General features: G+C 36.0%; 1 protein-coding gene across 3 annotated transcripts in view; it reads right to left on the bottom strand.

Moving 5' to 3' along the window:
• RUNX1T1 (RUNX1 translocation partner 1) overlaps positions 1–26031 on the bottom strand; it is a 139444-nt gene that overhangs the window by 99029 nt on the left and 14384 nt on the right. The window contains exon 1 of one of the 3 annotated variants that reach the window (XM_011384396.2): positions 1677–2091. The exons of 1 other annotated variant lie outside the window; for it this stretch is intronic. In XM_011384396.2, the coding sequence (XP_011382698.1) occupies positions 1677–1683 (7 nt within the window). In that variant the 5' untranslated portion in view covers positions 1684–2091. Of the gene's footprint in view, positions 1–1676; positions 2092–26031 lie in introns of those variants that run through there. One more of the 3 variants, XM_023525577.1, reaches the window with a different exon arrangement.

The following is a 26031-nucleotide window of genomic DNA, read 5'->3' as shown; positions in this document are numbered from 1 at the left end:
GGTTTTCTAACACAGTTGAGGGAAAAGAGAGGGGGGGAGGGGATGAGAGGGAGAGAGAGACAAACACTGCCCACACTTTGTGTTACTACTTTAGAACCCATCAGATATTAATGAGTTAACAGAAAAAAAACAAACTTACCAATGATTCTAAAACCTTAAACATAGTTCAATGTATTTTAAATACGAATGCTTTGAAGATTAATTTAAAATCATGTAATTAGTTAGGGGTTGCTAGGGTCATAACTAATCTCTTTCTCCTATTATCATTCATAAGTGGCTTAGGTTTATTATGGGTTTAGTTTTAGCAAAACGAAATACAGACTCTAAAATGCTGATAAACCAGATCATTTAACACATATTTATTAAGAGCATAAAAACAAAGGTTCAAATTAAGATACATAAAAATGAGATGAAACTGCTACAATATTCTGGCGAAATGAAAAACAGGAGCACTTTTTCACACTGATTCCCTAACACACACTCAATGCACATTACATTTTTAGGTGCATGTGCATATAAATAAAGATGAGAGCTTCAAAAGTTAAAGTGACCTTCCAAAAACCTTGGTCACTATCTTTTTGTAAATTGATTTTCCCCGTATTTCATCTACATACAATCCTCATCTACCAAACTAATGAAAAAGTGCGGTTCAGTCACAAATGCATCCTTTCCGCACATGTGTCAATGACAATGTGGACTAAAAGACACATTCTGAAGGGAAAACATTCTTCAAACAACTGGCAATACCTACACACAACTGTAGTTGCAGAAAACCGGCAGATAATGTTTCAAAACACCATCTGTGAGGTGTACAAACTCTGTGACCAAGCACAGCCACTTCTCCCTGTCCTACCCAAATAATATGCACGATTCAGCCAGCTGGAGGATCTCTATCTGCCCTGTCTTTTTTATCTGGAGAGAGACTGCTCAAAGTAAGCACAGGGTAACCCAGAAAGTTCTTCAGAATAGCAGAAACGACCCTTTCCCCCAGTCAGGCTTCTTTCTCCATAAGCAGAGCCTTCCCTGGCAAGATCACAGGAACATTCTGGGCTTCAAAGATAATATTTTTCAGAGGAAACTGACATGCACTAAATTTCCAGAACCACAACAGCTTCGGTAATTCAGCAGACTTTGTATTTTTAATGAACTGATTTCAGTTATTTGCCTGATGACATCTACAGACTGTGATTTAGGGCAAGACTGGTATTATTTGCAGTTCCAAAGCTTTCTTCACTTTCTCTGACATAAAGAGCTTTTTAAAGAGACCTTATTCCAGGGTCCCGCCATAATCTGAAAACTCTCCACAGATGAAATTTCTAGGATACAAGGTACAGATGACAGCCACGAAATCCAGAACAGAAACAATACTTCTTACGTGAGTTAAGTCCCTCAAGTAAACTGCTCTGGCAAACATACATGGCTAGTTTTCCCTCAGCTTTTAAAACACACACCTCCAAAATTTTAAAAGGAAGGGCTCCACACCCTGTACCCGTGCATTTAGATCTTGATGGCTTTCTTTATGCCACCTTCCACACATCACCTCTGTCACTCCCAGCCTCTGCCTACCCACATAAAGTATAGCATGCCATGGGGTAGGAGGTATTTTCCGTGTCTAATAAAAAGTAAGCTTTCTTCTTGTCAAAATCAGAGAGAGAAAGTAGAGCAGGGTAACTCACCAGGCATCCTTGAATGCAGGGTCCACACAGAAAAGTGGCTGTCTCCTAAAAGCCGGCGCAATCAGAGCTCATGCCTCCTGTTCTGGAATGAGCGCAGCAGAGAGAGGAGAGCCGTGAGAAGGGACTGGGACGGCATAGCCCGAGGCAGGGTGCTGGGCGCGTGCGCCTGCCAGGCAGAGACAGATGGAGAGCTGACACTCCGGATTGCACTTGGAGCAGAAATGTGGATGATGACAGGAGCACATGTGGCCTTGAACCCAGCCCTGTCTCTTCAGGCAGAACAATGACAGGGATGTGTATGCAAAGTATCACAGCCTCGGCCTCCCCTTACCCACTCTACCTCTCTCTGCAAGTTCCAGAGCACCAAAGAACAGAAAGTAAAAAGCAGAATGATAAGCTATTTGCTGAATAATTCATTCACCACCCCCTCCCATCCAGTTACAAATTAACCCTTATTTTGCCAAAAGACTGGAAAGTAGACCTGGCCCCCTACCACTGCTCGAAATGAAAGGCTTCCCTTCATTTTCTCATAAAAGGGAACTCTATTAAAAAAACAAACAGGCACAAACCTCAAAGCTTGTTTATTGAACTGGAAATCCGAAACAGTATAAAATCATTTGTATAAAACTTTGTATATTGTGCCAGTTCATCATACTGAACAAAGTATCAGAATCATTCCTTTTGTCAGCTTCTCAGTAGTATGTGTAAAATAGAACACTTTAAACGCAGAAGCAGGCCACTTTTATTTTACTAGACTGCTTTTAACCCCCTGGGATTCCCGAGTTGATAGGCTCCAAACATTTTCAGCTTACTTTCCTCTGCCTTGCATAGAGATCCATGGGAGATGAAAACAAAATCTTCACTGTAAAGTCTTTTCAAAAGCTGAGCAATCATGTCCTCCTGATTTCTGATTTTTTGCACACCCTTAAATGTTTATCCTTCCCATGAATAACACATACCCGACCTGGTTCGATGGACTCTTCCCTATTAAGCTTTAATGGACACCATGATATATAAAACTACAAGCCTTTGTTATAGTGCTTTATCTAAAGCTGGCTATTTTCCTCTCAGCAGTCCCTCTTTAGTCCTTTATAAAACATTCTTGCCTCATAGGAGAAACATATGCCTGTCTGCCTCGCATGCCTTTTCTAAACACAAAAATGCCGGGCAAAAGGAAAATGCTGTTCTTGTCTAAAACTCTCCCTGACGTTTTAACACTTGCAAATCTTTCCAGGTCTGTGTGCATTTGTTTTAACAACAGGGCACATGATGAAACAGATGCCTCAGGCTTTACCTTCCCAATGTACCTTCGACCCACAATAAACAAAGAAACAATTCTACTCAGGAGTCTCTGACCAGCCTGTAAGCTCAAAGAATATGACAGACAGGAGCATCCCCTTTAACTGTTGCTACCCCTTCACAGTCTTCCACTTCTTATTCTACACTTTCCGTATACTTTTAGCCTTCATCAAATAGATTTTTCCCCTACTTGCTGCCGCAAAGAAATCATAAAAACCCATGTAAAGCACAGGCAGTGACTCTAACTTCTACCTACTCACCCTTCCCACACTTCTCCGCAAGAGTGCACACAACCTGTTTCAAAGCACGCCCACGCACGCACACACACCCTGCACAACCTAAAAATAAATCATCTTTGGTAAACAGCGTCAATCAATAAGAATTTCTATAGCCCCCAAATACTGCACCCTAGCACTGTTTCATCTGGTGATCCCCTCAAAAATCCATCAATGTCAGAGACAACTTGTAAAAAGACCATAATTCATAATGATTACTCTGTTCTGTCACTAATAGTATACTGCATCCTATTTATGAAGCCAATCTTTTTGTTCATCTTAGTGAGATGTCACTTGTAATGAGGTTCTGTGTAATGGATTTCAGTATATAGATAGTTAAGCACCAAGCTCAAACATTCGTATGACAGAAAGCTTTATTGCAGGCATGAGTGTAATAATCAATTAAGTCCTGCTATAAGAGCGTTTATGGAATCCAGCATCCTAAATCTGTAAATTTTCATTTTTAAAGAGAAGATTTTTTTTAAAGCCACTCAATGATTTTTTTAATACTTTACCTATGTTAGAAGGAACATTTTCACAGTGGGAAATCCAACCTTTCATCAATATGCACGGTGAATCACTTCTGAAATAAAAAATCATATGGCAAAAATGCATTACACTTTAAGAAAGCTGGGTGATATCTGGTTTTAAAACTAGTCTTAATATCGGTACACTGCAACTCCCTAAACCATACCTCAGAAAATTGAACTTCCATATGCTGTGTGATTATGTATCTTTTTTATGTGTAAAAAAAGCTTTTTAAGCTGTTATCTGACTACAGTAATTGCCACTTTAAATTGATCCATGTCAACAAAACCCGGATCCCTGGAGATTCTCACCTAGAAGTCTGATTGCAGAAAGGGACTAACTGAATGTATGTGCTTCTGAGACTAGTTCAGCATTTTCTCAAGGAACCAGTTTCCTCCTCCTGTTCTTCATCAGTGGAAGCAAGCAAATCAACAACCCCACTTGGCAGTTCTCCCTGAACACGGAAACCTAGATATATAGTTCTAAACAGTTACTTACACAAAATAACTTTCCCTTTAAAAAAAGAATAAAAAAGGGTAAAAGTGCCAAGATCTCTAACATCCAAATTGTATAATAAATATAGACAATCAATAACATGACAAATGCATTAATGTAGGAGAATGGAAGAAAAAATACATATTGCAAGTTTTCTCCAGTGAAAATCACTGTCCTACATCCCCATTAGTAAACATATTTTTAAAAATTAAAATATATTCAAAACAATCACAAAGAATACATTGCCAACCAATTAAGTACTTTCTCCGGAGAGCCATGTCAGTTAATGCACATCTTTTAATTAAGAACACGGAGCATTTTTAAGGCAATTCGTTAAGAGTCATCTAAATAATCACCTTCTGAATTGGTAAATTTAGTCAACTCAATGCCAAGATCCCCCCAAAATACATAAATTGGTTTTTGACAATAAATTTAAATTATTCACTAGAGAAAGACGGTATGATATCGTATTACTCCAAGGTATTTTCCACTTGTTTCCAAAATAGGCAAGTCTATCATACAAAATTTTTCCTTTGTTCAATCCTGACCCACCAAAAGAGACTAGCAGTCTACTGAAATCACCTGCAATTAATGAAAGTTCTCTACACCGGTGAAGGGAGAATTTGAGTTAAAGTTTTTCTACAGATCTTCTCAACTTTCCTCTCTGCTTCTAGCAGGCTTTGACTTCACACAGTGGGTATTAAGTGAGTTAATTCAGAGGAGCTGAAACCTCATTGATCCTAATTGAAAGCAATATACCCAAGCAAATACTTTCCTATCCCATCTGCTCTGGCCTGCCACCAGCTATTCAAAACAAGAGAATTAATAGTTTCAGATATTCTAACCAACCCAATAAAGGCACTCATTTAAAGAGGGCTGCATTAACAAAGTAAAAAAAAAAAAAAAAACAAGGGCAAAATGGGTTCAAGGGGAGCATTTTACTCCTAGTTGCCTTTAACAAAGCTGAATAAGGCTTGTTCTGACTTTTTATGTGCAAGACCTGATAAACTGAATGAGAAGGCACTCGATGATCAGCCAATGAGCATTGATGAATGGTCATTAAGACCCCCCCCTGCTCTTAGAGGACACCCTTCCACAAAGTGGCACACCAGCTTGAAAGGGCGGACTCACTAATGTCCAGATTTCTCCACTTGCTTGTTCCACTCTCAACTTCGGACCACTGACCACCAAATGAGGCTGACATATTGGAAAATAATGTTTTATGGGCAAGTGGTAAAAAATAAAATGGAGGCATTAGCTCTGCTTTCAAATTCAAATCTGCTAGTTTTGTCAGACCCCAAAGGTTTTGATTTTCCACCCAGCTGGAAGCTATTAGTGTTTTCTAAAGGCATCCCACTGACAGGGCAAACCTACCTAACATGTGAGCTGTTGAGCTAAGAGAGATGGACCTCTCTTTTGGATGATTTCCTAACTGCTCATCACTTTGACAGTCAATTAAATAGATACAACACCTAATAAAAATATACATTAATTTGCTTCTGCCACTGAAAGATATCTAAAACTGTATTAAATAAAGGCCATAATAGACTGTCTCCTGACAAAGATAAATCCAATCATATTGTGTCTGTGAGAAAAACGGCTTATGTTTTAGTTAGGCTACAACATAAGATCCAGCCAACTACAAAGAAATCAGGGAAAGAAAAAAATTAAGTTAAAATGTCCACTGAAGTCTCCATAAAGGTAAGAGGATATTGGTCATTTTTGCTCCTTTCTATTACTGTCTGTTGTAAACAACTAGACACATTCCCATCGTTTCCCTCAAATGTTTCCTTTGGGGGAAATGACTAGCAAGCAGTTGAGCCTCCTCAACTTTGAGGCAGCCCACAGAAGAACTCACAAGAACTTTGCTTAAATGACAAAAGAACAGGAGACATAACTGCCATTTTAAGAATTTGAAGGGTACATAAATATGGGGTCAAAGGGTTATTTGGGCTGTTCAAGAGGGCCTAAGCACTAGCAATTAGATGGAATCAAGGAAAAGAAAACTATTAAGAGGAAGCTTGTCTTAATAGGTGATTATACAAAACATCACAGGAGCAGAAAAGCTTCACTACTTGGATCATTCGCAACTAGATGACAAAAGCCCCATACCACACACGGTTCCATGGAGAACATACTGGACGGTTTGTCAAGAAATCCTAATCTACCAGGGCAAGTGGCAGGTCCAGAGCTAGATGTCACAACTCTTTCTTTTCACCTATGATATGTCAAACTCGATGACTCAGGTCACTTTGATTTTTGTATCTTTATTAGCTAAAGTGTGTTAATAATGTGCTCTAATGTGAAGACTCCAATATGTTAGTTTTTAAGTAGTAACGATATCCTAAACTGAAAAACCAAAAAGTCTCTATATTTTTTCCATCTTCAATGTATACAGAATAAAATGTCAGTTATATTATTTCAACAATTTTTAAGCAATATATTGATTCTTAGCTCTGTGGTGGAAGCATAATTTTCTCTACATATGAATGAAAAGATGTGTATTAGCACATTTAAGTATGTAGTGTACATTTGTGTGTAATTGTGCAAAATGAAATCGGCTTGAGATAAAATATCACGTCCGACAAATAAACAAAATCTATATTCAAATTATTATGAATTGTTTCCGACAGTGCCAATGCCTTTAAAATATCACAATATTTTGTAGTTCTTTTCTACCAACTTTTGGTTTTCAATACCTAATATTCAAAAAAATTCTGAAATGCTATAATAGATTTAACAATTGCATTGACTGACTATTCCATTATTTAAATGCAAACTTCACATCTACTAATATCATTAAATGTAGATTACTTCGTAGGCATCTACAATTATTTAAAAATTGTAGATGAGGTTCAATTATTTCAATTATTTAAAAAATTTTAAAGTGTAACACTTTCTTAGTAATCTACAAGGCTGAACTCTAGCTATATTAACTCTGTCTCTTCAAATAAAAGCATTTCCCATAAAAAAAATCTTAAAAAGTACACTTGCATGTAAATCTGCAAATTGCCATTTATAGTGTCCTTATATTTTTTATACCTACAAAAATCAATCAGATAATAGAGAAGACACCATAACTACTCATCTCTTATCCATTTGACAAGGACTGTAACACTAAACAGAAAACCTTTGTTTCAATGTCACCACCTCCCCATCCTGACTAATGGAAAGTCAGTTTTGTTAAAATGCAAGGGTGATGGCGTATGCTCCAATGAACTTTCCCTCCTCTCAGCACCAGGGACAAAACCTGCAGCTCTGCTCTGTGCAGGCAGCCATCTGGACAGCTTTCCCTCGAAGCCCAGCCCACACCACACTGCAGACAGAACTCAGAGGGCTCGAGAGCTCTGTGGGGCTATTCAGGACATACCAAATTCACATTTTCTGCTTGTACGCTTGCAACAATAAATGCTAATGAGGACTATGAATGACAATTTTAAAGACAATTAAAAGGTCTCCAAATCCCTTGCAAATGGAGGCACTTTTCAAAACTTCATCTTCTGTTACAGAGCAGTTAGAGTCTAAAGAAGAAAAAGAATAACTCAAGGAAAACAATAAGATGATCAAAGCACAACCGAATCCTTAAGATTGCCAAAAGAAAGCAATCAGTGTAAGTCCATGGAACAACAGATCTCATCACTGACCCTACCAACAGCCCTGTGAATGCATGAGGTACCTCAATTTCTACTACCTTTGCCTTCTGCAGACATAGAGCTTAATGAATGCAGTTCCTGCTAAATACTGATTTTTTTTGGAGCCTGGGAATTCTAAGAGTAGCAGTTGCCCCAAAATAGTTATAATAATCATCATCACACTTTACTGTAGTATTTAATATTCCACATATCTTTAAATAAATATAAGTGCAAAATGGTCCTCTTCTGAGAACATCTATTCTTAAAAATAATGCAATGATTCTGGGTGGTGAAATAATAAATCATGTTTATTATACCTTTTTTTAAATCTTTATCTTCCAAATGAGGATGTGTTACATTGTGAACCAGAAAAACTAATAAATATTAATTTCAATGCAACGAAAGAACTGAACAAGACATTAAATGTTTTGAACTCGATAGGAATTAAACTATTTTACGTAGCGAAAAAGTAAAACAAAAGATTCGTCTTCCTATAAATTGTGTAAAGGGTATTCGTTAACATGAATTAAAACACTTTCAACAAAATCCACCAGGTGGAGCAAATACACAGCAATAAAATAAAAATCTTAGAATTTTTTCATCATATTCTTTTTTCACAGGATTTTTATCTCTAACAAATGGTCCACTTCCATCTCTCCAGGAAAATCTATGCATACATACTAATTTACCATGCTTATGAACAAATTCAAACACTCAAAAATGATTTTTAGCTACCATGGGTTCATTACAAATTTTCATTTCAAAACTGCTTCATTTGTTCAAATAATACTGAGTACAGTATATTTGCTTTTAAAACAATGTAAAATTTAAAATCAAATTTTTAAATTAATGACCCTACTGGGTTTATCACATAAAACCCCTCCCACTTACCCCACAAGACCAGGCAGAACAGCATTTAAAACTATATATTCTGAAATGCACTGAACAATGGTTAAAACCTATAAATCTCGACTAAATTCCCTTACTCTGCATGCAAATTTCGATTCGCACTCTGACTCCTTATTAAAATTATTCTTAATTATAGACACCAAAATCTTATTATATTTTTAGAATACTGTTACTCTTTTACCTATTATACCAAATGTCCTGTTTTCATTTCTGTCGGTAAAATGACACAAGTCCACAGTTCCTAAAATAATTGGTTTTTTCCTTCTCCTTTCTAGAGCATTTAACTTGCTCCCACTCTCTTCTCCCACAGATCTGATTTTTCCTTGCCATTTCTCTCCACACTTACTGAGCACACTCAGCACAGGGTGCCAACCCCACATTCTTGTTCATATTTTCTTTTTTAATTCCTACGCCACCTGCAAGCCACAACTCCCCATTCACTTTTCAAGTCCTCCAAGTTTTTCTCACATTATACACTGCCTGATGCCAAGGCTTAATGCTACAAATGGTGCTAATGTTACTGGTGTTTAAGAAAGATCCAGTTGAATAAAACTAGCAAAAAGTTGGATCTTGAAAGGAGGGGATACCCAGAGTCTGTTAGTGGAGGACACCAGTTAGGCATGTTGACTGTGGCTTAAGATATACATATATGTTCTCTTCTTTCATATTTACACTAATGCTGAAAGCAATGCAGCAGGCTGATACATAAATACACACGCACGTGCCTGAGGATACACATAACACTTGTGGCAGTGCTATTTATGCTAGTGCACAGTAGATCATGGCGATGCCAGCTCCACCACAAGACACACAAGGATAATTCAATTACTTAAGTGTTTATATATTTTTCACTGGAGTGGTATACGAACACAGAAAATATTGACATTTCTTTCATAAATATAATATGAAAAAAAGTTTTTAGAATAATTCCTACCAAACTCTTCCCTGCAAAGTACAATTCCTTTATTCTTTGTAAACAATGGAATCGATCCCCTGGAGCTGTGTTATGCACAACACGAAGGTACCTACCACTTTCTTTACATGCCCATAACTCCTAGTAACATTAATGGGACACACATATGTGCATCTAAAGGGTAAATGCCCTTAAGTCTGCATGACAGAATATTAATGAAGCAGTTGGAAAAAAACCAAATCATTGCACAAGTTTCACACTTTCTCCTCCCTTTGCAGGAACCCCCCCCCCCCGCCCACCACCTTTTCTCCCTCACCCCATGGCTCCGACTTCCCATCAGCCCAGAGGAGAATCTGTTGGATCTCCTCTTGGTAAGATAACATCTTGGTTATAGTCTAGGGATCTCCCAAATGGCTCTGTCTCCAAGCATTCCTCAGAATATTTATCCTATACTACCCTCAAATTGGCTACACATTTCTGTCCAAATATTATTTCTTACCATCCCTAGCTTCATCAAAGGGTATGGCCCTTCCCCCAGCAAATGTCCAAGTCCATATTAAATTCTGAGGGAAGAAAAAACTCAACCTTAAAAGTCCTATCATCCTTCTTTAAAGATGAACTACTCTGTTTTCATAGACATTAATTTTCCAAAACTGCTTCATAAAAACAATTTCTGAATAACTGGTTCCATACTGAATTACTAAGTGAATCTGATCCCAAAAAGCAATACATGTAGGACACAATATAACAGAAATTAGGAAATTAAGAACCCATTAACTAAGACCAGTCCTCCATTGGTTAATGTCTATCGCTGTTGACAAAAGTATCATTTAATAGCAAGGCCAGAGTATAATGTAAAAGGAGCCAAATTTTTAGATCCATTAAAAAAAAAAAAAATCAAGAGTGTCTGTCAGTGTAGTCCAGAAGAAGAGAACAGGGTCCCCAACACAACACTGGCAGGAGCCTCAAATTCCTGACCAAACCCTCTTTCACACAATGTCTCCAGAAAGAAAGGAACCCAGGGCAGGAGCCAGCCTGACACTGGCTCCTGTACACAGACAGGGCTGGCCTTGCAGGATGTGAGAGCGCCAGGAGGCTGCGAGAGATACGGGATTTTCACACACTCTCAGGCTGACTGTTTTGCTCTTCAGGTAATTAAACAAGGAAGCAGAGCTGCTGGGTCTGAGCCTGACCCTGAAGCTGCAGGCTCCACAGTTCTGCATATCAACTTCCGCAAAAACTGCCCAGAGCATCAACAGAACATTCTCTTCACTCTCCCTCTCACTTCCTTCTCCACCTCTTTCTAAATCTGACCCAGAAACAAATCCTCCCTACAAACATCCATAAAAAAGTCTGAATATATTTGTAAGAAAAGCTGCTGTGCTGTTCTCTGTCATTACCTTTCAAATTTTAAAAAGCAAAAATATTACCCTAAAAAAAAAATTTACCCTAATGGCAGGAACTTCATAAAAATGCACATATAAGAAATCTATGTAAAATACTGGTATCTTAATTAAGATGGATTATTCAGAGAAAATCATGCTGAAATAATCTTTTTCTCTTTAGCATGAGCTTGATTAAAGGTGTGAATCCTCAAATTCAAAAAAAGCTCCCCAAGAAAATAAATGATTTTGATATTCCAGTTCACAAATTAAACATTTGTTGTGTTGTGTAATTAATATTATTTTCAGTTTTGATAATGGGCATTATGGTAAGCATATGCCACCTATGATCTGGTTTATGATGTGTCAGTGAAAATCTTATTAAACAAAATTCTAAAATATTTCTTGTGTACAAAGAAAGTCACCATTAAAACTCAAGCATACAAAAAACATGCCTTAAAAGATAAGAAAGTGGTACAGTTATATACATATATTTTATATATATATATAACATAATATGTGCATACGCATATATAAATATTAAGCAATGATTAGAATCATAAATAATATATTCTTCCTTCATCTCAAAATCCATAGAGTAAAATGTTGGCTGAAAGAGACAGAGACCAAAAGAGAGAGGAAAACAAAAGCATGCCTGCTTGTCTGTGTTCAACACAAAGAACATTAAATGAAAACAACTGGCATGCTGCCAAATTCCTATAGAGGCAAAGAGATTCAAATAAATTGATTTCACGCATCACACTGACCTGGGATCAGTGTGCAGAGCTACAATAAGCTCAAAGCTCCATGTGGGGTAAAGCCCATTAATGCTATCAGACCCCTCAAACATGACCAAGGAAAACCAAAAATAAATGCAGATAATCTCTGAAAATAGCAATTATTCTTGAGAAAATAACTTTCCTCTTTTGCTAATAAAGATACCAATATTTGAAGGTGCAAAGCATTATATAAATTAACTTCTTAAAAATCACCCTTTTCAAAAATACAAATGTAGCTTTTGAAACATATAAATCGATAGTTGCGACTACATAAATGTCTTATGCCATGATATGAACATAAATACATACCAGTTTGCAACAAGTTTCCTGTGTCATAATTGCCTCCCATGCCATTCTCCTTGCATCTTTTGAACAATCACACACACACACACACACGCACGCACGCACCAAATAATGGACTCTTCCTAGTATTTTCCTTAATGACTTAGAGAATCAAGCTCCTCAGGCTGGACACCATCCCTAGCTGTCCCAAATTTACCTTACAATGACACATATTACAGGAGAACAGCTCCAAATCACATTCTGGAGGACCAAGCATTGTGCATACTTTTGGGTACGATTTAAAATGCTAGTAGGAAACTTACCAGCATTTTGCCTTTACCAGCTTTCACCTAAGCAAGTGGCTGTCCCCTTGGTACCATTTTCCCCAATGGCCACCTAAGAGAAGCAAGCCTGTCTCCTGTTGACCCTCACCGGACTTCAAACTCTCCACGCAGACCAGACTCTCTGGCGCCACTTCAGGCCATTCTTACAGCCCCAACTGCTCAACTTCATAGAGTTCTTTGCTTTTTCTGCTTCCAGATTAGAACCCCTGGAATCCAAAGGATTCTAGGCATTTGCAAATGTGAAGTATATGATTTCTGTTCTCTACTTCTTGGGTCAACCTGAGTCTGAACCCCATATTTCTATACACCTATTACCAGTACAAAAAGGAAGAAATATGTAGGAGCAAATTTTTCAATGCTACATAAAAAACTCAATGGTTATAAAATAGACCAACACAAATATATATATATTCTATGTGTGTGCATTTACACATCATGTTTGCACACACGTGGATAGGAAAGAGAGAGAAGAAACTCAACATGTTTCTGATACATGATGCCAGGGATTCAGTATTTGCATATTATAACAAATAACCTGCATTAGCCTGTTTTAAAATGTGTGTGTCCTTGTCATGAATTTTTGCTTTCAATATAGAACTTCCATGCTGCAATGGTTCATCACTAACAAGCCAGATATACACACCACATGACTAGAAGAGAAAATGATAGTAATGGGATAGGGATGGGTAAAGACCATAACTACGTATCTGCAATAAAAGCTCAATACCTGCTTTTCAATTTGTAATCTGCACCTTAGATATTTCTTATCATATTAATAAGAACCCCTATAAAGATATATAAAGCAGAGATCAAAAGTTATATCCTCTTAAAACAAGTACTTTCTTCTGATGGAAGATGATAAGAAAACAATTCTAAAGCAGGGGTGGTGGTGGTAGTTGTTTTGCCAGTTTGTTTCTTTTATAAGATAACCTTTCTTTCTATGCTGGACTTCAGAAATCTAATCAACCAAGGTTTCTATTCTCAAAAACTTAATTTTATTAACAATAATACATAAGGTAAGAAAATAGAAACAGAGGTTAAAAATGTCTCACCTACTTAATAAAATTTAATTTCTTGCCTTCTTTTTTGAATTTGTCTCTCACTAATTACAGTAGAAGAACATCAAAATATGAAGAAGGGGAAATGAAAGAAATACAGACAGAGAAACTAAATCATAATTTATGCTACCTCAAAGGAATCTATAATTATACAGGGAATTACTGCATTTTCTCGTCTTTCAAAATCAAACAACACATTCCTGGGAATTTTAAGAACAAGCCAATAAGCATTTGTAGGAATTGCAAGAGTAGGTGTGAGGTAGGCACCAGGAGTGATGGTTCCAGAACAATGGCCACAAATGGTAAATATTTTGCTACTTCTCTTCATGTAGTCAGGCAAGCAGTCACAGAATTTCAAAAGTCTCTTCCCAAAGTCTCTTCCCGATCACTTAAAGTGCCAACCAATATTTTTTGTTATTAACATTTTTGTTAACTCTCAATTTTTTTTCTTGGTAGTTTATCCTTATCCATCTGTGCTTCTGCACAAGTCCACTAAACCTGAAACAGAGCTGGCTACAGGAGACATCAACTCTCCGGAATCCATAAATTCAGAGATCTCCTTAATTTTTAAATTTTTCAGACTTTAAGGAGTCTCTTGCCAAATGGCAATACACTTAGTTTATACTTGTTGTTTTCTTCAAGTTAAATATCACTCTTTTTTTCTTTTCTTTTTAAATGGGCCTACTGACATGAATTCTGCTTAGGAAGTAACATTCACCTAAGAGTTAAAAAATAATCAAAATCAATAGGAAGCAATAAATCGAAAAGTACTTTTGTTCCCTCTTTCATGAACTGTTTCAGAACACATCATCTCTAGTCATAATAAACATAGAAATTACGGTATAGTTTTTATTCTTCAACTCCAAGTATTGCTCAGCTTATAACAGATATATTATGACATTATGAAACATGGCAAAAAATACCGCAAAAAAAAAAGAGGGTGAAAAGTTTGGTACTTCATCATTTTATATTTTAGGTCCAAAACTATCAAACAAGGGCTCCTACAGCTAGGTTGACTGATCCTCCCCAAACCCACAGCCAAAACTTTCAAAAACAAATTTTCAAATATATAATATAAACTCTACCAATAGGCACTAGAAGAAATAAGGGAAAAATCTTCACAATTACAATTCATTGGGAAAAAAATAATAGATTGATATTTTTTTTTGACACATAAGTAAATTGCAAAATCAAAACATTTATCTGTTCCTTACCTTGACAACATTCAAAGTTCCCTTTTTTCCGGCAGTCACCTATTACTAAACTCAGTGCTCTCCAAGTGTTTCTTTTGACAGATATCATTCTCCACCAATCGCTCTGCTAATCTCCTCTCTCCTTTTCTGACTGGGACAGATATTATGTTCACCAGCCCAGAGATCAATCTTTTCTATTGACAACAACAAAGGGAAAAAAAATGCATGTATCACAACCAGTCTGGATTATCACACCCATCTATTTACAAGATACTAGACAAGTTTTGTTTGTGTTTTAAGAAATAGATACAAGCTCTTCTAATTTTTAGAAGATTCGAAAGCAATCCTCATTTTCTCAGTTCCTATAATGACTTGCTCTAAAGGACTCCTTTTTTTGTTAATTTATTATTTTTTTTATTATGGTGACATTGGTTAATGAAATCCAGTAAGTTTCAGATGTACAATTTAGCAGTAAGGCATATATATATTGCATTGTGTTCTAAAGAACTCTTAATTCTCCATTCATCTGACTCAAAGCTGGATATATTCTGAACCTGACAATTCCTCTTTCCTTAAGTTGGTATTAAAACATATGTATATCAATATCTTAAAAGAATGTGTTAGATTTGACCTCCTTTGATAAAAAAATTAAATAATCTGTCAGATATTATGGTTTCTTTAGAAAATGCTTTGAGACATTATGTGGTATTATTTTATATTTTGGGATTTTATATGCAAGTTAAATACTGTGTTTAAAAAAGTCACATCCATGTTTCACTGTTTTGAAATTTAAATATTGACATTATTAACTACTAATAATATTAATGAATAATCTTTATAGTTTAATAATCTTTATAGTTTATAGTTTATATTAATCAAATAGTTATATTAATCAAATATTAATGAATAAACTTTATAGTTTATAGTTTATAGTAATCAAATAGTTTAAACATATTAGTGACAATTATTGGTAAATCGTTTTACCAAATGAACACACTTCTACTAGTTTCTTTTTTTCCTAAAGCAATCCTAATACTCTTAGTTTTCCTGCTAGATTTGGTAGGTTTAGAATTCACTCATTCATTCCCAAACATTTATTGAATGCCTATTACTCACTTATTACTGCTACTACCACTACTATGAATAGAAAAAGTATCAGTATTTAGTTCTTATAATCTATGAAGTAGAACCCTAGCACAATCATACACACATAAGGTAGGAACTAAATAAATGCAAAAAAAATTTATAAAAGCAGTCTCAAAAATTCTTACTAAGGCTGCTGCTATTATTTTTTAAGAGACCAAACTACACCCTAGAAATTAAAATTGGTGAAAATACTCTGATGTACATAAACAAGCAGATTTGATTTTTAAAAAAATCAATTCCCTTTATATGCCACATGATGACTCAGCTGTCATGCAATCAGTCATTTCTCATTCTTTTTTTGTGAGTAAATTCATAAAACTTCTTTGTACATATTAATCTGATTTATTAATGCAATAAAATATCAGTGGATGGGAGCCAGAAGTCCTGGGTCAGGCCTTGACTTCCACCATCTTACTGGAAGTCAGTTGTTTCTCATTCTTTATGGCAAAAATCAAATAAGAAATGTTTAAGAGAAATACAATACTAGCTATTTCTTAATTGGAAATTGTCTTGAAGCTCAGCAAAGATCATCAAAGACAATGAACTGAAAAACATTTAGTTTACTATGGACCTAACAATTTTATTAAAAAATGAAAAAGCAAAACTTTCAGTAAGAAAATGACCAAGGTACATAGATATACATAGATATAGATATATATATATATACACATATATAAATACTCAAATCCTGGGGATAAGGTGGGGGTGCAAGGAGGGAGCTTGGAAATAAATACATCTAGATGTTAACTATGATTATTTCTGGAAATGAAAATGAGTAATTTTCTACACAATCTTATTATTTCCAATGTTTCTATATCAGGATAAAAATATTTTATTGAGGATAAACAAATATTATTGGGGGGAAAATGGATACTTTTCTTAGCTTCAGTTATATTTGATAATATTTTGTGCTTTGGCAATCAACAACAAAAGATATCAGAGAGGCTGAGAAAAGTGAATCATGCCTCTATGTGGGCCACAGTTCATAATCACCACTGAACAAATGAAGAGCTCAAACTAAAGGAACCACTGAACAAATGAAAGAGGCAAAGTACACTCAAGTCTCCCTAAAGTCTCAGTCTATTTTTTCCTTCTCATGACTGCTAAGTACCAAATTAATTCTGGGTTTACTAATAAAAATGGTATAATGGATCTGAGTTTTGAGGCACATAAAATACTATACAGGTAAACATCCTTTAAAAAATAAATTTCTCATTATAAATGATCTTCCAATAGATTATACAGTTTCATATTTTAACTACACTTGTGTCTATTTGAATCAGAGTATTCTCAAGTACATGGAGAAAAAGTTGGCAGAAAGATAATGTTCTAATATATTTTAAATGTACATGTTCATAAATTCTTAAATGTTAGCGTGGCATACAAATACACATCCAAATAATATACAGTGTAAATCTAAACTTAGTCATGAGAATTTTCCCCACTTATTTTGTATGTAAAACATTATACTGCAATCAAGAGGATAATTTTTTTTAAAAAGGAGCTAATGTTTAGATTTTCAAAATAATAACTTTGGAGTATTATCCATGTGCTTCATACATCCAATGCATTAAATCGTCTTCCAATGTGAAATAATGAGTAATGGTAATAAGCTGTAAGAAATATGCGTTCAGATATTTGTGATGCTTATTGCATACTAAATTCCATATCACATGCAAATGATAGTAAATTTCTCCGTCTTTAATAAAGTGCTTTGTTTGAATTCTCAGCCCTCAAATTTGTAAAACCTCATTATGAGGGGATCATATAGTGAGACAAGTTTAAAATCTAAACTCCTCTAAGAGTAGAAGGCCTCAAACAATTTGTAGTTCTATAAGAGCATTATTAAAAAGGCTCAACATGTTATATTACCATGGAAATTGTGGAAAACATACATTCCCAAACAAATATTACTTTTTCTCAATGGTATGAAGTAATGAGAACCACATGTGTAAATCTGCGATCCGTGCAGTAGTTCAAGCTGCAGCTGATAGAAAATACAGAAAGTGAACTCTGCTATATAAAAGATTCTTGTTACAGAAATATAATGTGAAAACCAGATGCAGAAAGAAAACCTTAATCACAGATGGGAACATAATCACTGGCACACAGAATACTTTTTGATCAATCTTAACCATATGCTCAATGTATTTACTTTCTAAGGAATGCAATAACTTGAGAGAACCTTCTATTTGAATTCAGTTAACCTCATATTTATAATGCTTTTATCTTACCCCCCACCCCTCCAATGTGAACATTGAGCCAAGGTTTTAAAAGGAAGAGTTGCTGGCCTTGGCAAATCATTTTCATATCAGTTTATCTTTCAAAAATTTAATAAGATGTAAAGACTACACACATCAGAATTAACCGCAAAGATAGCAAATACAGTTCCCTATTACTGTGTTTCTCAATCACAGCCAGGAATCCCTTCACTGCCTAAATACATTTCTCTAGAGAATTGTATCAACATTTGAGGAAATTTTCCTTTAGTAAATAATATAGTTATTTCAAAAATGAGCCTTTAAGCACAACTCTTTTTACTTATCAACCCGGACTGGATCAAACCTTAACTCTAACTTTTCTCTCTCCTTTCACAAAAACATTTTATAGCATAAAAACTTTGTTTACATTAACAAAAACACTATTAGTTTTTGTTTCTAATGGAAATTATCACAGAAGGAACCTGTTATATCCTACCTGACTTAGAAAACATTACCTTAGCAAGTATAGTCTCTGACGCTGGATTGTAACTTACCTTTGTCAAGGCCTCCATCTCATTTACAGGACAATTCTCCTGCATCTTGGTTGAATGTGTCAACCAAGCACCATGTATACCTCACTTTAGAACTATATTCAACTTCCAAAAGGAAGTGACTGGGACATTATATTATTAGGATGTACCTAATATTATTAGGTCACCTGAGCTAAACTTCAGTGTCTCAATTACACAAGCTTCCTTAAGCTTCCATGACTACTCTCACCCAGATTCTTTTTCTCTCTTCTAACTTCTTATCCCAATACATGCACAGAAACATAATCTTTATTCTTGCCCTTTTCTGACATCCAAGACCCACCATAAATTGGCACTAACCTACACCTTTCAGCCTCCAATCTACCAATACCTTTACAGAATGCAGATCTTTGATGGATAACTCCCAATTCCCATAAAATGCATAATTTCACTTTTTCTAGCTTTGTCCATTGACCTTCCCACGGAATTGCATGGTCAGCTCCTCAACAACTCAGGTTTCATTCAAATGCCACCTCCTCAGAGAGGTTTTTCCCAACCACCCAAAATAAAGTCTCACCAGCAGCAGCAGCACCCCTAACCATTCTCTCTAACATTGTTTTTTGTCTTCATTGTATTTAACACTATGTGGAATAATCTTATTAATGCCTTTATTATCTGTCTCTTCTTCCCACCCCTAAACTGTAAGCTCTTTGAGAGCAGGGTCTTGCCTGTTTTGCTCATTAATCTATCCTTTATATTTAGAACTGCACTTGGCACATAAAAAGAATAAAACAAATTCCACATAATGAAATGCTATAAAGGCCCAATTTAATCCCTGCGGCTTTCATGAACCTTTCCTTTACCATTCCTGGAGCCAATGATTGTTTTCTCTTCTTTAAATGTAAAAGCATTTATGGTCTATTTCAGGCTGGATAACCTTTACCTGCCAGATATTATTGTTCATCTGAGCGCTTTCTATATACATACATAGGCCAGTACTAGAATTACCCAGCCTCATCTAGGACTGTGAAGCAAGCCCTTTATCCCACAGTGAGCAGTAGGATAACATGATTAAAAATTAGAGCATAAATCCATATAACCTTCAAGGCATAAATATATTCTACTAGGTTTTAATGTATAGATTTATCTCCCAATTGAGTTTCCTACTGTAGGAAAGAGATCTCATCCTATTCTCTTTATGTCTTCATATCCTACCTTGATACACTCTGTTGCAAGGACCATGAGGGAAGAAGCCATGCTTATTCCACAGCATTCACATCCTGTGCCTAGCACAGCGCATGGCTCATAGAAGGTATTCACTTAATGTAGGCTGAGTGAACAAAGGAATAAATGATAACCAAATACTATCTAATCTTTCTTCAAGCCTCTTCTTCTTATTGTAATAAAGCATTACAAATACTATTTTAAAGAATTAATCCAAATACTATTTTAAAGAATTAATCCAAATCCTCTGATTTATTTTGTCAATCAACAATGCATTATCACCAATGAATTAACAAACCAGGCAACTTAAAATAATAGAAAGCTCTTAACTATCTCCTCTTACAGATATAATTTAACTTTTAAGAAATAAAATTTCCTAAGATGACTGTAGTCTACTCACCCTGGCCACACAGAAGCCCACTGCATGTGTGCCCTGGCTGTAATAGAATCTCATCTCTTACACTTATCAGCTATTCGACCTTGGACAAGTCACTTAACCCCTCTAAGCTACAAATAGGCATCTCTAAAGTGGTAATAACAACACCTTACCAGGATGCTATGAAGATAGGATACTTATATAGTACCTATCTTAGTGTCCCTAGTTCAAGCGTTTTACCCTAGTGCTTGGATCATATAATAGTGGAAAGGTGGCAGTACCTATTATGATTAAAAGCATTAAAAAAAAGCATTAGGTCATTACTCAAAAATGACCTAGTACAATCATAAGCTCTTCCTTTCTGAAAGTCACAAGTATACTATTAGTGATTAAAATAAAGTATTTACGATCAGTCAACAATACTAACATATGAGGAATTAGGCAGCAGGCCCTAAACATTTTGCACTGAAAAAGAAAAAAAAAATATACCACAAACTAATGTTTTGTAATTTAAATTTTTGTTTTAATTTCATCCGTGGAAGATCATCTCTAGGGGATAAGAGGAGAGAACCAATTATTTCCAAAGACTGGCTTCTCTAAATAAAAGCATCTGTTCCACGCCACAACTCTCACAGGAAAGAAAAATAGCACTTTGAAAGATTCTGCATTTATGATTGATGGTCACGCATCTCAAAAAAAGAAAAACCTCCAATTGTCCAGCTGCAAATACGGTCTGCTTGCTACTGCTCTTTATCAACCGATATCTCTCTTTCTTCTCTCTCTTTCCTCTCTCCCTCTCTCCTTCTCCCTGCCTCTAAAGTTACTCTAAAAAGTAACTTTTCTAAATGTAGTGAGAAGTCTTGATAATTTTTCATTTTAACCTAGTATAATTCCCACCTGCAGTCTGTGTGGCTGGCTTTGTTCAAGGGGAAAATTCCTAGGTGGTCAGATTTGAAGACTTCTAAGAGAGCGGTAGTGAACACTGAACAGAGAAGCCTGGGAGTAAGAAAATCTAGGCTCACACCTTGCCCTACCACCAGTGCAGGGTGAACTTGAGTAAGTGAAGAAGACTCTAGGGGTAATTTCCAAAATAACCTCACTCCCAGGTGAGTATTAAATAAGACAATATGTGAACCTCATTCCATGAAGGGCTCCAATTTTCCCCCTCCCCATGCATATCTGTCTGAACTGAAAGTTGTCTTCCTTCTGAAATCATCTGTTCAAATGGAAAAAAAAAAACAAAAAACAACCATGAGACTCTACTCACTTTCACATTCTGAGTCACAGAATCTAGACTATCCAGTGCCATCCCTAGTAAAAGTCTAGTTCATCATGCAGCAGTGCACTTGGACTCTCACACGATGTCAGAAGACAAGACTGGGTGAGGAAAGGAGTTGGGGAAGTGGGTAGAGGAGAGTACTGGAGAAAAAGTGCTCAGACTGGAGGTCCACCCAGAAAACAGACCTGGAGGGAGGGGAGCCCCTGGCAACTAAGGAGTAACCTGGGGACATTTGGTAGAGTGAAAGCTGGGAGCCACTAAAATGTTTTATTGGTCTCACTAGGTCCCAGATCGAAAGGACAGTTCCAACTCATAAATATGCCCGTAAACACTGTATTTTGCTTACAATTTCAGGGAGCTCATACATTACAAAATCACATTTGCAAACCTCAGGGTGGGTGGGTAAATAAATAAATAAATAAATAAATAAATAAATAAATAAATGGATAAATAAATAAATAAAGAGACAAGATGTGCATTCATGAGGATGCAAGTGACTTAACCACCCGATGGTTTGCCTTGGGCCAACTCTGTACATAGGGGTATTTTTGTTTGTTTGTTTGTTTTGTGGCTTCAATAAATTGTACATTTTAAAAGAGAACACAATGAAAGAGGACCAAGATGGAAAGAGACTGGGAAAGAAACAACATGCTCTGGAACCAAATTTTCATTTTGGTCATAGCAATGAAATATTTCAGGACAATATTAAGTAAATAACATGAGTTCAAGGCACGAGCTTTCAACAAATATTTTGAAATCTTCAAATACCATCCTAACTGTTCCAGGCTCCTACTTCGAAGAGATTACAAACCAGTAGAAAAGACTGAATCCCGTGGATAATAACAAAAAATTGGATGTGATACATTATATATTTGAGGAAGAGAGGTCATGAAGGCTTCAGAGAGTGGTTTCATCATAGACTTGGGAGAGGACATGGTGGGTTCCCTACAGAAAAGGGTCTTAAATAAGGCTGAGGTGAGGAAGGTCTAGCAAATCAGGGTTTCTGTCTGTCTTGAACATCTCTGTGTCCCCAGATGTCAAGAGGGCCAGACTTTCCATTAAGTACTTGCTGAATGAAGCAACGGCTAGAGAGAGAAGACTGTACAGAGGGCTTCTAGAAGAGAGTGGAGAACAGTTCCAAATTGGCCAAGTCAGATGCTAAGAAAAAGCAAGCAAACCCTTACTGAAGGTTATGCTTCACACATACCATCTCATGTCATTATTACCAGATAAGAATTATTTCTTACTGAAGAAAGGGAGCAAAGGAGATACGAGTGGTAAAGCATTTGGGAGTTGGGTCTCTTCACTACTCTACTCGACTACCTTCTGGCAGAGAAGAGAGCAGCATCACTTTGCCCCAGAAGGGCAGAACCAGTCAATCTCAGGCTGATACTGCAATACCCAAATTTACAGTAAGTGAAAGAAAGATCTAAGATTTGCAAAAAGACTCAAGAGAACCAAAGGACATACAACAAAAAGTCTCCTTACAACCACCAGGGCTTGGGCTTCACTTTCTTCCCCCAAAACAACTATGTATTGTCAGCAGCTTCTTGTACATACTTCCACAAATAGAACTGCACACATTTTTTTTTTTTTTTGTACAAATGTGATCTGCTCCCTGCTTTTTCCATTAACAACGTATCTCAGGAGTGATTCCACTTCAACACACATAAATCGGTCTTATTCTTTTAAAAACAATAAATTGTTTTTTATGAACTTATTTTTTGACTGCCTGTGATTAATTTTTATCAAGAGCAATTGACAACAGAGGAAAAAAAGTCTTAAAAAATTCAATTCTGACACACTTTATAGCAAAACCACAAACTCCAAATTTGGTTTAAGTTCAATGAGTAAAAAGAATTGCCAGCGTGTTCTCAAATTAAATACCAAACAAAGCTATGTAAAAGACTTTGAAATAATACGATCATGATGAACCATACCCTAAAAGTTCTCATAAAGACAGATTTTGTTGTTGCTGCTGATGCTTCTTCCAATAACTAAAATCCCTTAAATAGGGGAGACAATTAGCAAGCAATTTAATCAGAAGGATTTAATACTGTCCTTTAACATATAAAGGGAATTCCTTTACTTTTCCAATATGAGGCCTCCATTGAAAAAAAAAAAATCATGTCCCTACTCATGATAGCATCTATATTTCTATTAAACTCAGTAATATCTTAATTTATTTTTGTTCTTTTAATGACATTTGAAAAATGTCATCACATGACAAAGTATTTGGTCTACAGACAATGCTTGGGGTTCTGAATAAATGAATATGGTTTTTCCAAAGTTTCTCAAAACTCTCTCCTCCCTCTCTCCCCAAAAGTACCAAGCCCAGAGTCTGGGACACACAAGCTTTTAAGTTCTGCTTCTTTTCTTTCATCAACTCCACTTGAGTCCTTACTCTTTAGTCCCTGCCTTCTCTCTATGTAACATTAGAATTAAAAGACATTTTATAAATTATCCCACAGACAAAAGTCCAATGTTCGAAATATGTAAAACAGGCTGCTCTGGTAGAAAGAGTCTAGACAAAGCTCACTTGATTACTTTTTATTTTCTCATGTGGCCCAAAGGTACCTGTAAAAAGGGGAATTCAGAACAGTTTGAAATCCATGTAAGGAGCCAATATACATGAGGGAGCCAACACACATGAGGGAGCCAAGTCCCAGATAGATCAATAATAAATCTTCCATGCAAAAACTACTCATTAAGGAACACCTACCGTTTGACAGCCCTGTCACCATTTCCCAAAAGTAGCTGGATCACAAGGATCCCTGGGGCAGAGATATATAAATGGCTTCTGAAGCTCCTTTCTGGAAACTATGACTCTGAGTCTATGAGGGGTAGTGAAACTACCCCTTAAAGGTCTAAAGCGATCCCCAAATCTGTCAAGCTAACTGAACTAGACAGCTGATCCAGGTGTCAACTCTTCACCCTCTCTAAAGCCACACCTATATCCAAGTTCTAATCATTTTTCTTTGATAATGCCTCTTGCATCTGCATTTTCCTTCTTGTCATACAAACCCAATTCTGATCATCCCTCTTCTACAATATCTAACATCCAAACTGCTGCAACAAATTCCTTACCTGGCCTCAGTCTCCAGTCTTTTCCCTCATTCGAATCTATCTGACGTATCATAATAAAACCAACTCTTCAGAAACACAACTTGAATTGAGCCCATGGCTTCCCCCAACCTGGCATTCTTTTTTTTTTAATTAAGATCTATTTTACTTTGACATCCTTTGTTCAAAATAGGTCCAACTAGGAAATCTAATATAATATTAAGCAATTAATTATAAAAGCAGAACTATTCTGGTTTCGCGGTGCTGAGAGGATGAATGAAAGATCTTTAATCCAATCTGGGCACCCTCCATGCCACCTCCTAACCCTGAAAGATCCCATAGGACACAGTTTTTTAAAATTCTGATTTACTCAGAAGATAAAGCTTAAATCAAAATGCTTGATATTCAAGACAGTTATGACCTTTCTGTTAATTTTCTAATAATTGCCCAAATGTCCTTTTTGCTATAGCCACACTTGCTAATTTATTCTCATTCTACCTCCACCCAACCCACCCTAATACTTCTCCAAAGGCTTTTCTTACATCTGGCTTTCTGCACTCCCCTTCCTACTTTATAACTGCCCACACCCCATTAAAATAACTTTGCTTTGATAAAGTCTACTTGTCTCAAGATAAGCTTAAATTCCAACTTGTTCCCACCTCTAAAATCTAATTTACTATACTATTTAATTGGTAAGTAATCAAGCTCCATGATCTTTTATAGCTATTTAATTTGTCCTGAGTTAGTTTACCATTCAGTGAGACCTGAGCTTACTACCTGCTTGTTGTCTCCAATTAATATACTGCTTTATGCATAGTAGGAATTCACTAAATATTTATTAATTTACTTCAGATTACAACCAAGAGTAACAATTTTAATTTCCTTTCCAATAGTCTAAAAGATGTCATTACCAGAGCTACTCAAAATGCATATGTCTTTCTTTAAAAATAGTCAAATTAGGTATAATGGGTTGCTCAATATATCATTCTTCATTTATATTTTCCTCTGATATTTTATACCTGCTCCCTCTAGCCAACTCAAAGCTTCACATGGAAATGTCAACAGAGATGGATCACATTTATTTCCCATTTAGACCTGAACTGACCTACCTACCCTTATTTAAACAAAGAGATGAGAATTCATTGTCCACATTTCCCACCAGAGGTCAAATGTGATCTCATTTCTAAATAAATCTAGCTAGAGATGAGAATGAAAATGTGTGAGAGTTAGTCAAAGGGTTTGAGTAGTAAAGAATACTTATCTGACACATGATAAAAGTTAGCCAATCCTAACAGTCACTTAAAAAGAACACTTTCACAGGAAAGAAGGATTATTATGTCAGTCTGACAAACACCACAATTCCAGTCCCAATATCATCTGCTATTCTTCCCAGCTGTGTTTGCTCATCACTGTGTACATAACATATGCATAGATTCAGAAAATAAAC

Source organism: Pteropus vampyrus, unplaced genomic scaffold, assembly GCF_000151845.1.
Source record: "Pteropus vampyrus isolate Shadow unplaced genomic scaffold, Pvam_2.0 Scaffold572, whole genome shotgun sequence".
NCBI lineage: Eukaryota > Metazoa > Chordata > Mammalia > Chiroptera > Pteropodidae > Pteropus > Pteropus vampyrus.
The sequence above is the reverse complement of the archived record's forward strand: the minus strand, read 5'-3'. Positions and strand labels throughout refer to the sequence as shown.